The 12,844-nt window shown below is 40.9% G+C and overlaps 1 protein-coding gene across 1 annotated transcript in view; it reads right to left on the bottom strand.

The window, feature by feature from the left end:
• canx (calnexin) overlaps positions 1-12,844 on the bottom strand; it is a 31,597-nt gene that overhangs the window by 5,483 nt on the left and 13,270 nt on the right. Inside the window, exons 2-11 of the mRNA XM_015952248.3 lie at positions 6,225-6,461; positions 5,642-5,715; positions 5,295-5,353; positions 4,962-5,103; positions 4,034-4,115; positions 3,655-3,847; positions 3,109-3,298; positions 1,772-1,885; positions 1,534-1,690; positions 1,230-1,445 (exon numbers count right to left, since the gene is read on the bottom strand). Coding sequence (XP_015807734.1) covers positions 1,230-1,445; positions 1,534-1,690; positions 1,772-1,885; positions 3,109-3,298; positions 3,655-3,847; positions 4,034-4,115; positions 4,962-5,103; positions 5,295-5,353; positions 5,642-5,715; positions 6,225-6,458 — 1,461 coding nt within the window. The 5' untranslated portion in view covers positions 6,459-6,461. The remainder of the gene's footprint in view (positions 1-1,229; positions 1,446-1,533; positions 1,691-1,771; positions 1,886-3,108; positions 3,299-3,654; positions 3,848-4,033; positions 4,116-4,961; positions 5,104-5,294; positions 5,354-5,641; positions 5,716-6,224; positions 6,462-12,844) is intronic.

Below are 12,844 nucleotides of genomic sequence, written 5' to 3'. Positions count from 1 at the left end.
TCGACTTAAAAAACTGGGAAGAAGCTTTGGTTCATTTTAGGTTACAGGAGATCTTGTCTCCTATCTGCTCCTCAGAGACAGCACGGACATGAGGGTTACATGGTGAGGGTCCCACAGGACAGGTTAGTGGAAAGGTTTGTAGTTAGCTGGTTAGTGAAGGAGATCCATCAGCTGGGTAATTTAATCCTAATCCAGCCTACAGCCTTCTGCTGGTGTTATTATCAGAAAGAATAAAACACATTATCTTAAATATTATTGGAAGTGTAGAATTTGTTTTATGTTTTATTATTTTCTGCATCAAACAGAACTTGATTCATTCTCCAACACTTCAGAAATGAACCACTGGGTTCAAATAAAATAAACTAAATCAAACATTTCATGTGGTGTTATTTCTGACACCCTTCAACTGCAGCATAAATATTTGACTCTAGAGTTGCTCAGAGACATTAAACACTCATATATGAACCCATTATGTATTTTATTATTACATTATGTGTCCTGTAGGTTTTCAGTACTTTTTCCAGATTTTGTGAGTTTTTGCAAAGCGTGTTTTCTCAGCCTGAGGCGTGGTGTTGAACGAGGAAACAGATGTTTTACTTTGTTAAATCTTCTTAAATGTTTAAAATGTTTTGTCCTAACCTGTTGTGAATGGAGAGATTTTGAGGGATGGCAGGTTGTGTCAATTACGTTTTTGATAAAAACATAAATAAATAAAAAGCTATTATCTGACATCTTCCATCTATCAATGAAAACAAATTAATATGAAATAATCGTGATGCATCGGGATATCGAATCGAATTGAATCGTTGACCCAATAATCGTAATCGAAAGACAAGAGAAGATTCACACCTCTACTAATCAGCTGATCAAACTACAGATTAAAAACATCTGTCTGCAGAACACCCCTCAGAGAATTAATCAGAAACATGACCTAGCCATGAACACCAACTCACATGATAATCCCTATAAAAATCACTAAAACTACTCCTGCTGTCTCCTCATGAGGACAATGGCTTTCCTGTATTATAATATTTTACTTCAACTCAAACCTCCTATTATTTTTTCTATTGACTAGTTCTTAATTATTAATTTACAAATCTTAATTAGAAATAACATGTTCAGTTTGGAACCATTTATCATTTAAATACATTGTTTTGATGTTCATCATGTCCCTGAGATCTTGAAGAGCTAAAGGAAGTAAAAATGGGGTCTTAGGTTGAGTCATTCACCTCAGCTGCACCCTCAGCTGCCTTCTTCAGCCCCCAGCCATCGTTGGCCCAGTTCTCGGCGGCGTTCCGGTCGTTGGTGATGAAGAAGTTATCAAAAAAAATGTCGGAGGTCATGGACCAGAGTTCCAGGCCCAGGGCGCTGAACGGCGCCATCTTGAATGGGTGCAGATCCTCGAAGAATGCTGGGTTGGGGATTTTCCTCGGCTTCCAGATGCCCTAAAACAGGAGAGGTGGGGTTAGGAGCCTGAAGACAGATTCTGGTGTCTTTACTTCAGTCAGAGTCCAAACCGAGGGACCAGCTCACCTGGTAGCTGGGGTTGTCGATCATCGGGGACTTCCACTTGCCCTTGTAGTTGGGGTTGTCGATCATTGGTCGTTTCCAGGGGCCGCAGCCAGGGGCGCTCTCACAGGCTGGGTTGGGAACCTGTGGGGCCTCCCATTCGCCGTCCATGTCCTCATCCCTGATGAAACCAGGTTTCACAGTGAGACGTGAGCAGAGCCCAGGATGAGAGCAGTGAGCCTGTATCGTCACGGAAACTCACCAGTCGTCAGGTTTGATGGCGTCGGGGTCTCCAACATACTCAGGCTCATCATCCAGCCAGCCATCTGGTTTCACTGCGTCTTCATCAGCAATCTGAGCAGGAGCGTCTTCATCCCTGAGAACACAACTTCTGATCAACAGCAGATTCTGGACAGAAACTAACATCCTGATCCAGTCCTCATCCCTTTCATTTTCCTTTATCAGATGTGAGACGTTCAGGGGCCAATCCTGGTCCCAGAGGGCCCCTATCCATCATGTTTTTGCAGTTTTCCTGCTCCAACACACCTTTTCAGGAGATCCTGAAGCTCTGCAGAAGCCTGATAATCTCCACTGATTGAAATCGGGTTGAAGCAGAGAAACTTTAAAACAGGACGGTGGCCCTGGAAGACCAAGATTGGACACCACAGATGTGCTCCAGACAAACAGTTCCTCAGATTTGGTCCTTTTACCATGAAGCGTTTTGTTTGTTTAAGTCACTTTCTTATGACCTCTGAATCATTTAGGAAACTTTTTTCCTCATCAAAGACAGAAGAAATCTACAAACCCATCAAATCAGCATGTTTAGTTTGTATTGAACACGACTGAGTAAACTGGTCTAGTAGAGGGGAAAATGCCAAGTCTAAAAGGAGACTTTAACGTACCAGAAACTCTAGTTTCCAGGGCCCTCGTGCATCAAACGTCCGTAGAAATATTCCTACATTACTTCCTATGAATGAAATTTAGAATGTTCGTATGGTCAAAATCCTGATTTATGAAATAAATGGGACACTCGTACGCACGTTCCTCCGCAATTGACTGATGATAAATCCCAACTGTACATACCCAGCTGCTTGTGTCCATTCATGGTCACATTCAGAAACGCCCTCAAATAACCATATTTGGTCATGCTACATCCTCCGCACTCGAGGGGATTCCCTGGGTCCCCTAGTCATGTTGCAATGTCTGTCGGTCAAAACTGTCTTTTGAGGGTTTTGGCACCAATTATGTGACACAGCTGTTTTTCCACCAAAATAATTTTTAATGGATAAAATAATTTGTGGATGGGGAACATGTGTGGACGACAGACCTTCGGTATAGCGGTTCTTCCGTTCTACCACTTGATGCTTGTCCTACGCATGGTCTGAGATTTTCTTATATTCAGGAACATTTTCATGCACAAGTACAAAACGAATTCCACACAATGCCTAAATTAGTTGCTACACACAAAAGACGCACAGATCTGTGCACAAGTACGGTTGATTAATGAGGGCCCTGGAGATTAACTCCATGTTACCAACAAGATGTCAACATCAGAGCCCGACAAAGTGGACGGTCTTCAGAGTAAATGAAGAGACTGACCAGTCGTCAGGCTTGACAGCATCTGGATCCTGGATTTTGGGTCTCTCGTCCCAGTCCTCAGGTTTGTGGTCATCTGGGTCCTCAATCTCAGCAGGTGGGTTTACAGGGGGGGTCATGTCTGTCAGCAGGTTTCCACTGTTCACCACAGTCTGATCCACCAGAACCTCAAAGCTGTTGTCAGGGTTCAACACTAGGAGGAAACAAGATACGTCACAATCCTGTGTGCGTTACCATGTTTTTATTACCTTCTGGGGACAATTTATGAGGTTTTTCATGCAACGTAGGGACATTTGAAACTTGTGGGGTCATTTGGCTGGTCCACACACAGGAAAATGCCCTAAAACTTGGTTTTTGAGGTATGGTGTGAATAAACTTTTAGTTTGGAGTTAAGGTTTGGAATAAACTAATATTGGTTATGGTTAAGGCATGGGTTAGGCATAATTGAGCCACAAAAATGAATGGAAGTCAATGACAAGTCTCCTCAAGTGTACCAGCTTGTGTGAGTGTGTGTGTGTGTGTGTGTGTGTGTCCGTCCGTCCGTCCTACCCAGTGTGTATAGGTGAGTCTTCTTGTCGGTATAGTACGACCGCAGGTCAGCGTCGGGTTTCTTTGCATGCTTCTCTTCGTACTCCCCAGTTTTGGGATTTTTGTGTCTGAAGATGAAGTGAAGTTTGTAATCTTCTCCACATTTGTCTGGTCCAAACATGATGGTGTATGCAGTTTTGTCCACAAACTGGTCCTAAAGACAACACACATTATTATTATTATTTTAATTATGTTTTAAAGTAAAGGGTCGTGGAAGACAACCAACCATGTACTCAACTCTGTAACACGCTGGTTTGGGTTTTTCCCACGACCAAATATATGTATATAAAAAAAAAATCTTTAGTTTTGATTAAATTAAGAGCAAAACAGTGAAACGGACCAGGTCGAGGTCGGGAGTCTCGGTCAGCAGCTTGACGTAGGCGCCACCACAGTCGATACCAGACTGGAAGTTCACTTCATACCTGGAAACAGGAAAACATTAGAAACTTCAGTTTGTTTTATTCTGCCTTCATGTTCAGCCTCTTTTATTCCCACCGTGGTTTAAAAACATCTGAGGCTCATCTACGTGACTCGATGTTTCTGTTAAAACTGAATTTCTTTACTTTACGGAAATATTCCCATTTAATAAAGGTGTAAACAGTGACATTCAGACTGAGTGTGTCCTCACAGCTCTACGTGTTCAGACTTGTTGCCATTTAAAAAGCATCTTTAAGAACAGATTCCGCTTTCAGATACGTTTTGTGACACCATATCATATGAAATAAGAGCCGTTGGACTTCTGCACCTGCAGGACTCATCTACCCTTTCTCCACGACTACAGACCTTACATTTGAGATTGTTGTTCTCAGGCAGGTCAAACACAGATTATTGGACAATTCCCTAAGCCAATGAGGGAATCTGGGGACTGCAGACTTATTTGAAGACAACAGTTTCAATAACTAATAACTGAATTGATTTTAAGCAGTGGCATGACATATGTACGTGCAAAGGTGCATGCTTGAATCTAACAGCAGAGAGAGAAGCTTTAACTGGGGAAGATGGGAAGTTTTTATAATAAAACACTTCATAGGTGCAAGAGTGTGCACGTGTATATGTCAGAGCACGTGCACACATGCACACACACACACTCATGTGCTGAGTCTCCATAGCCGTGAATCTAGAGGAGACACAGACGATCAGAAGGAGCCTGGACTTTATCTACGATGGAAATGTTTCACTTGAGTTTCTTAGTTTGGAGAAGAGTTGACAGATTAAACATTTTTATGTCTGAGTGCTCAAGTGTGTGCCCGAGGCGTTGCTGCTCTTACTGGACGATGAGTGGTTTGGTGTCAAAGGTGAAAGGTCGTAGCAGCAGGGCTGAGATGGCATGATGTTTGGCTCGAGACTTCAGGACCAGACCTTTATCACCAGGCAGCTTACTGTCCTTCATCTCCTCCACGGCCCATTTACCTGTAAAGTGCATAATCATCATCATCATGTTCAGAACTTTAATATATATGTTAACAGAGAATTAAAACAGCCTGTGGAAAACATGTCAGCCTGCTGTTTTGGTTCAATAAAAATACAGCAGGACTTGATATAAATGTTCCACAAAAGGTAAACATGTTATTTTTATTTAATAAAGTTAGATAAACACCCACCATCATACTTTGAGATCTCTTCATCAGCATCATCCTTCTTGGCCTGAGACAGAACCCACCTGAAACCAAACAGCACCATCAGAGAGAGCTACACTAAAAACGGCCTCATCTTTACCTCCACCCAACTTCAAATCAAGCTGCATTCACTGAAACACAAAAAAGCCACAACAAACGGTTTTCTATTCTGACCCGGACATTCAGATTTCCCTTTTCCCACCACGGCTGAAAGGCAGCCGAGCTTCCATAATGAGAACATGACGGCTATTTAAACAACGGTCCAGCTAAACGCAGACGTTCCGAAGCTTAGAGTTCCAACTCTCAGGTGTGTTTAAGCAGCATGTGCTCACCCATCTAGGGTCCCCCGATCAAAAGACTCGGCAAAGAAGTGTTCCCCCTTCGGCTCTGGAGCTTTGTAGATCACCTAAACAGAAAAAACCACAGCCACCTGTTTTTGCATATCGATAAAAACATTTACTCTCATTTGAATTTATTATACATGGTAACAAGAGTTAAAATTATTAACAACATGAGAAAACTAAAAGGTGCGTTTTGTTTGGGTTGACATTTTGGGTCTTAGTCAGCAGGGTAAAGTGTTGCAGACCCAGCATGGAGAGGTGGAACCGGTTCTTCTAACGATTGAATTAAGAGGTTCTGTTTCTTACATCCTCTTTCCAGTAATAATCTAACTAAGGCTAAAATCTGAAGAGCCATGTACATTAGGCAGGTAAAAAATATAGGAGATATTTAATATAACAGGAAGGTAACAGATTTTCTGCATTAAGCAAACCATTAATCTCATAATGTGGTAAAACACCACGATCCATCCTCAACACGGACTAAAGTCAGCAGCTGTGATGGTTTTAAACCCTACAGAAAATATTCCAGGAATTCCAAATCATGTTCTAAACTTTCCAACCGGCTCATTCTCACCTTTGGTGCTGCAGGAGTTTTAGGAGAAGGTGGGGCTTCGCCCAGACCTTCATCGTCTAGATCTTCCTCTTCCTCCTCATCAGCTCCGGCCAAACCCAAATCCAGCTCATCTTCTACATCCATGTCATCGCCCTCTACATCGAGATCCAGATCTTCAGCTCGAGAGACGGGCGTCAGACTGAGGCAGAGGAGGCCCGCCGCCAGGAGAACTAACAACGCCACCTTCTGATGCATCGTCTGCAACAACAGGAAGTCACACTGGATCAGAACTCTCCTACTGCTTCTCAGTCTTTTTTAAATTCATAAAAGCAGTGAAAAGCAAACTCCATCATAAACGTTAAACTATTATTAAAAAAAACAACAAAAAACAGAACGAGCAGTTGTCCAGTTTTCTCATCAACCTGTCCTCCCCTCCTCCATCTATCACCACGGTGACCAACCATCACCCACAGCACACCACCTCAGCTCCTTCAACCATAATGAGATTACATCCTGAGGGATTACTGCAGCACCCCATGGATGCTTTACTCCTGCACACAGGAGCCTGTGGAGGCTGCAGGTTACACCTTACACGGCTGCCTCTAAAGTCAGATTAACAGAAACTTGTGCGTGCACAAACCCATGGAACATGTAGGACAGCATAAACAGTCAGCAGCACAGGAGCTGCATGATGTGTTCAAATACCATTAAACTAGGAATCTGCAGCCAGATTACCACTTTGTCTAAAATGGTGGTCTTCAACAATTTTCATTGAATGTTCTTTTTTTTTTCTTTTTTTTTTTAAATGGGCAGATGATTTGAAACTGTCTATGAAAATTTGTATTTTATTTTCTTTGTATGCGTTTCACAGTGTGCGAATATTTTCAAACCATCTTCTCAACGACTAAAATTAGAAATAACCACACGAACATCTGGATCTACGTCTACAGCCGAGTGCCTTTTGGAGTCACTCCAATTAAAGATGGCCACCACAACTGATAAAAACTAGAAGTCAGTCGGTTTTACTGATAATGGAGCCGAAGTTTGGTGTTGGGAGCTGAGATTCATTCATATTTGGACAGATCACACACCATCATTTAACCCACTCCTGCCATGAAAGATGATGGATAGACAATACTTACAGATCAGTCCTAAAATTAATTACTTCACATTAACTCAATTAGAGCTACAGCTCAGTTTAAATTAAAACTCCAGAATAAAGGAGGAGGCAGCAGTTTGTATCCTAAACAGAGTCAAATACCAATGACTAAATATTAGAGATGTCCAATATTATCAGCCTACCATTATTATGATTTAGGGTCAAATGTAGATAGGAAATTACTTGCATCAGTTTTTACTCTTTAAAAGGGACATTTACAACCCATGCAGGTATAATACATCACACTCTTCAGCTCCTTCTCTCGCACACTTAAATCAATGTCGGTATTGTAAATTAAAGACCTGTCGGCTTGTTGGATATCATAAAAAAGCATGAAACTTAATTTACTCATTTAACTGTCAGAGTGAAAAAGTTTGCATTTGATTTTCTCAGATGTCCTTCGTGTAAGTTAGGACCCAACCTGATGCTCCTACAGGCGTAATGAGCTTTCAGACAGCCTCTGATTGGCTGATAAATCAACTTAATCCTGATCAGTGAAGTGAAACAAGCTGAAGTTGCTGTTATCCACCCAGCACAGGGAAGCCTGGAGTTTCTGTTAATCTGATATTAGAGGCAGTGCAGCCTGCAGGACATCTGCTGCTCCTAAGACCCTCCATCAATCTGCTTTCTAACTAGATCATTCATCTGTGTGGTATTACACAGAAGACATAATAAAACCAAACCCAGAGGCTCGGCACATTCGGGTTCCTGTCCACTTAACAGATAAACAGGAAAATAATACAAGAGTGAACCTTTAAACTTTCTTCTGCTGGGAAATGATTACAATTAAACCCCTGAATCCTCAATAAAAGACAAAACTGAAAGCTTATTTCTAGAAAAATTATCCAGAAGTTAATTAATTTCTGTTTGGTGCATTTGTTTGACTGAAAGGCCCATAAGGCAGTTAGTTTTAAGTTAAATAAACAGCTTCATTCAGTTAACTTGTTACAGCAAGATGAACTGGTTACCGGTTAAAGGTATGACAGAGGATGTTTCTGAACTTCAGGAAAAAAATCGCCCTCTCCATGTTTTGAAAACAAATGCGCATGAGAGAGAACGCTTAGTTATCGCTTTCCAGATGCTTCCCAGCGTGTTATCGTGAGATCTCAATGTTCCATCAGAATGAAGGTGGCCTAGTGGGAGAGTGTCCGCCCTGAGACTGGGAGATCAGGGTTCGATTCCTGGTCATGTCATACCAAAGACGTTGAAAAATGGGACCCAATGCCTCCCTGCTTGACACTCAGCATTAAGGGGTTGGATTGGGGGGGTTAAACCACCAAATGGTTCCCGAGCATGGCCGTGTCTGCAGCTCACCGCTCCCCCAAGGGATGGGTCAAATGCGGAGAACAAATTTTGCACACACAGTGTGTGTGACAACTAATGGGACGTTAACTTCAACTATAACTTTAAAACGGCTTCCACCTAGCAGTTGGGAGTTTGAATTGCACCACACAAAAGAAAAATACAGTAGATGCTTGCACGTTTAAAAATAATTTATACCATTTTAAAATTTTGATTCAATATCACAAGTCAAAATAATGCAATATTTCAGTGCACCAAGATTTTTTTTTACATCCCTATGAAACACTGACTTGTTTTTCAATCATTCGAATTAAACTGAATAAAGATCTCACATTAGTGCTTAAATCAACATGAAAAGTTAAATTTAGTATAATAATCTAATTATTACAGCCAACTGCCTGCAGCAGCAAATTCAGGAGTTGAAATTTATTTGGATCAAATTCGATTCCTTTTTTTTTCGTTGGTAAAAGATTTTTTCCCCTGCATCTGGTTTTGATTTTCATCAGATTACCATACCAAATGATCCAGTCTCTACGCTGGTTGATTATTTTAAAAATCAACATCTTGCTTGTTCTGTTTTCAGCTAAACCTAAACTTGTTATTTATTAAACAGAAGCATAATCATACACTAACCACTCTGTTCAAGAGGCCAGAAGTCTACACCTCCTCATAAATCCTCCCCTTCCTGCTCAAACCACAGCTTTCTGATGGAAAAGAACATTTGTACATCTCTTCCAGACCTACAGGAACTGCTAATGGTGATAATTTGTTTTAGTAGAGAGCTTTCACAATCTTTAGGTCCGTTTTATTGAGCAGAATACATCCAACATGTCATGGAAATGAAATTTGTCTCCATATATCCAGATCAAATAAAACAGCAGTGTTTTCCTAAATAACCATTGGTTAAATTGTAGCATGCTTTGTTGTAAATCGGAGTCATTCTCTGAATAAACGTTAATCACAACTATATCCTAACATTCACCATAAGAATAATTGCTCCTAAACCAAGGTGGGTTCATTTATTTGGTCTGAAAATTTTTGTTTTCAGCACAAAGAGTTTAAACAGGTTTAAAGGATAAAAGGTCTATTCTTTATAAATCCAATGGTTTTACCTCTTAAGCCACCTGAGGTCCGTGTTGCTTTACGACAGTATCACGTAGATGTAGACCCCATAGACATGAATATGTAAATGACCCATCGGGTGCTGGATAGCGCAACAGCGTCGCCACCATATTGGATGGGTCTCACTCTCCAAAGCAGTGACTGCAGAAAAGTCTAAAGTCAATGCAGAGTGAGCAACTTGTGTCTGATTTTATGGAAAAGCTTGATATAATATGTTTTTTAGTTGGGTAGCACCTTCCTTAACAGAAATGTATGCACTGGGGCAAATATGCACTGGGGCAAATGGAGACCCCTCTAAAATGGCAGCTGGCCACTACAGCAGCACTAGTCCACGGGGCATCTACTGCTCAATCCCAATACTTGCACTGTGCCCTGTGGTCTTCAGCAAAGTACACTTGGAGAAAGTGCGCAGTAAGTCTTCGAGTGCGTAGTACACAAGGGTGCAAATAACAGCCGAACTGAGACATTGCGTCATTGACCGCAGCACATGCCAGGATGCAAGTCGTTGTTACTAAAGTTTTTTTTAAAAATGTATCACAACTTTAAAACACACAACCAAACAATTATCCATTGCTGCTTTGTCTAAAAGTTTCAGAACCTCAACTAATCGTCCTAAAATTAACAACATTCATTAGAAAATACATATTTTCAGAAAGGGAACTTGAGCCTTTCCTCCCGCAGTACTGGATTGTGGGTAATACCCTTCACCCGATTCTGCATCGCTGCGGACTTGGGTGAAGTGTGGATTAAGGGGGCAAATGGGGCGTGATCAACTTCCTCAATTGAGAATCGAGACACCCTACGAACTCACACCCCTGGTCGGGATCACGCAATTGAAGAGTGCAAGTGTGGAAGTGCGAGTGTTGAGATTGGGCCTACGTATATGTGTCTGTGGTAGACCTGCATTTTAGAGACTTGAACAATGGCAGATCCAAAGAAAGCTAGAAATCGCTTACCAGAAGAATCTAGGAAAAGAAAGAATGTGATAGAGCAAGAGCAAAGACCAGAATTAATATTAGTTACATAGGAAACTTTTTACTGATTGGCTTAAGGAACTGAACTGCATTGGAATGTTTACTTTGTGAGGTGCCTTAAGACAACTCGTTGTGATTTGGCGCTATATAAATACATTTAATCGAATGACTCGGTAGAACGGAAGTCCAGTAGAAATGGCAAACTGAGCAAAGGGTTCATAAATTTCCAGATTTTAGTTAATCCCAAAAAGGACTTTAATCGCAAATCCCATTCTTGAGTGCTTCTAAAGGGTGTAGGAAAATCCCCAAACCCAACCTGCCTTTTGGCTGTCCCAGCAGGCTGAACCAGTCAGGCAGCTGGGAGACTGGGTCCCAAAATGAAGATTGGTAAAACTACACTTTCACTTCTAACCATACATCCTAAAGGAGCAGAGTTCCAACATTTTCTACACACCTGAATTATTTTACTCCTAAATTTCAGAATACTTATTCTCAGCTTATCCAGAGACAGTTAGGGGATGACTCTTTGGTGCACTGAAATATGGGTGATAAATAAACGTTTATAAGGTAATACTGGTAGAAATTATGTGGCCAGAGAGTCTGGTGAAATGGGATTAATCAGAACAGCAACAAAAAAAAAACATAAACTAAATACACTCAGGTCGAGTCAAACTGAACTAAAATATCAAGCAGTGAGAAACCAGTCTCGTCGTTTCCACCAGGAGGAAGTTTTAGCTGCTGCAAACCAGAGAAGGATTGTGCAATAATACAGTTAAATCTTCAGCAGATACACCCGTCAAAGCCGAGGTACGTTAAGAGACTAAACGATCCTCACAAGGCCAAAACCAAAGCTAGAAAACCACAGGAGAACGTATCATTTGCAGAACCCCAACTCCACTCCTCAGGTCTGAAATCCAGCTAAGTTACTAAAGAACGTAGCACAGATGTGAAAGACCAGAGTGGAAGAGGTGTGTAGTGAAAATGGTTGATTACAGATGGAAGTGTCCATCCAAAACAAGGTTCAATTATTTGGGATTTTATATATTTAAGATAGTCTAATGTGCAGGTAGGTTATTTTATTATTTTCTTTCAGATAACCAAACTATTAGATAATAATTAGGGCTGCAGGATATTAGGAAAACCTGCGATATTCGATAACAGTGCTTAATATTGCGATATCGATATTACTCGTGATAAATGAACAAATACTAAAGTATGCAGTGTTGATGTCATCTGGTGTGTGACGTCTGCTCTGGGTTCAAAGCAAACAAAAACTAATGCATGAATTCCATTACAACATAACATTTTTATTGCAAAAATACGCAGCTGCACCTGCTACTGTATTAGCAGCAAAACAACAAACTGCATGCATGCAGTTTCTCAGTGACTAAAACATCACCTCCACCATAAAACTTTTTCTGATGCTCCAAATACAGAAAAACATCCCTTACCAGGGTTTTTTGAATAAATAAAAAAAATAATCTGAAAATAAGTTTAAATTTTAAATAATAGTTAACATCACTTAAATGCAACAGCAAATTCTCTCATTGCTACTGAACATTTTCTCCACTTATGTGGCTATGATATAAGGCTGTTGCTGTAATTGGGAAGTGAACTGTGCTGGGCCAAACTAGGAGAATATTAAGATTTTCTGAGGGAAAGAGAAAAACAATTGTCTGCCTTTCAGAAGAGGAACTGGCAAAAAACTACATGGAAAATTTGTGAAAACGTTTGGTTTTAAGCCCAAATTGAACAAGTTTACCTAGATCTTAAAAAGCAGCTCAGATGATGAAAACTGCAACTATGATTCTGATAACAAGCTAACAAATTGAACTAGCTCCTCTTAAGATAACCGGCTAGCAGAGCTTCTGACTGACAGTTTATGTGCAGCAGCAAATCAACTATCCTGATTAACAAGGTTGTAAAAGCTCATAAATGAAAAATCACTTTGATGTGTGGGGGAACTTTTCCAGGCCCTCTTTAGCAGGGTGGGACTGGGAGGAGAGTGCTGTAGCCTTTTAGCTGGAAGCTAACTGGAGCCTGTGGCTAACACTAGCGACACGAAGGTGGGTTGGTTCACCGGA

The sequence above is a fragment of the Nothobranchius furzeri genome, chromosome 1 (assembly GCF_043380555.1).
Source record: "Nothobranchius furzeri strain GRZ-AD chromosome 1, NfurGRZ-RIMD1, whole genome shotgun sequence".
NCBI lineage: Eukaryota > Metazoa > Chordata > Actinopteri > Cyprinodontiformes > Nothobranchiidae > Nothobranchius > Nothobranchius furzeri.
This window is presented reverse-complemented; position numbering and strand designations above follow the sequence as displayed.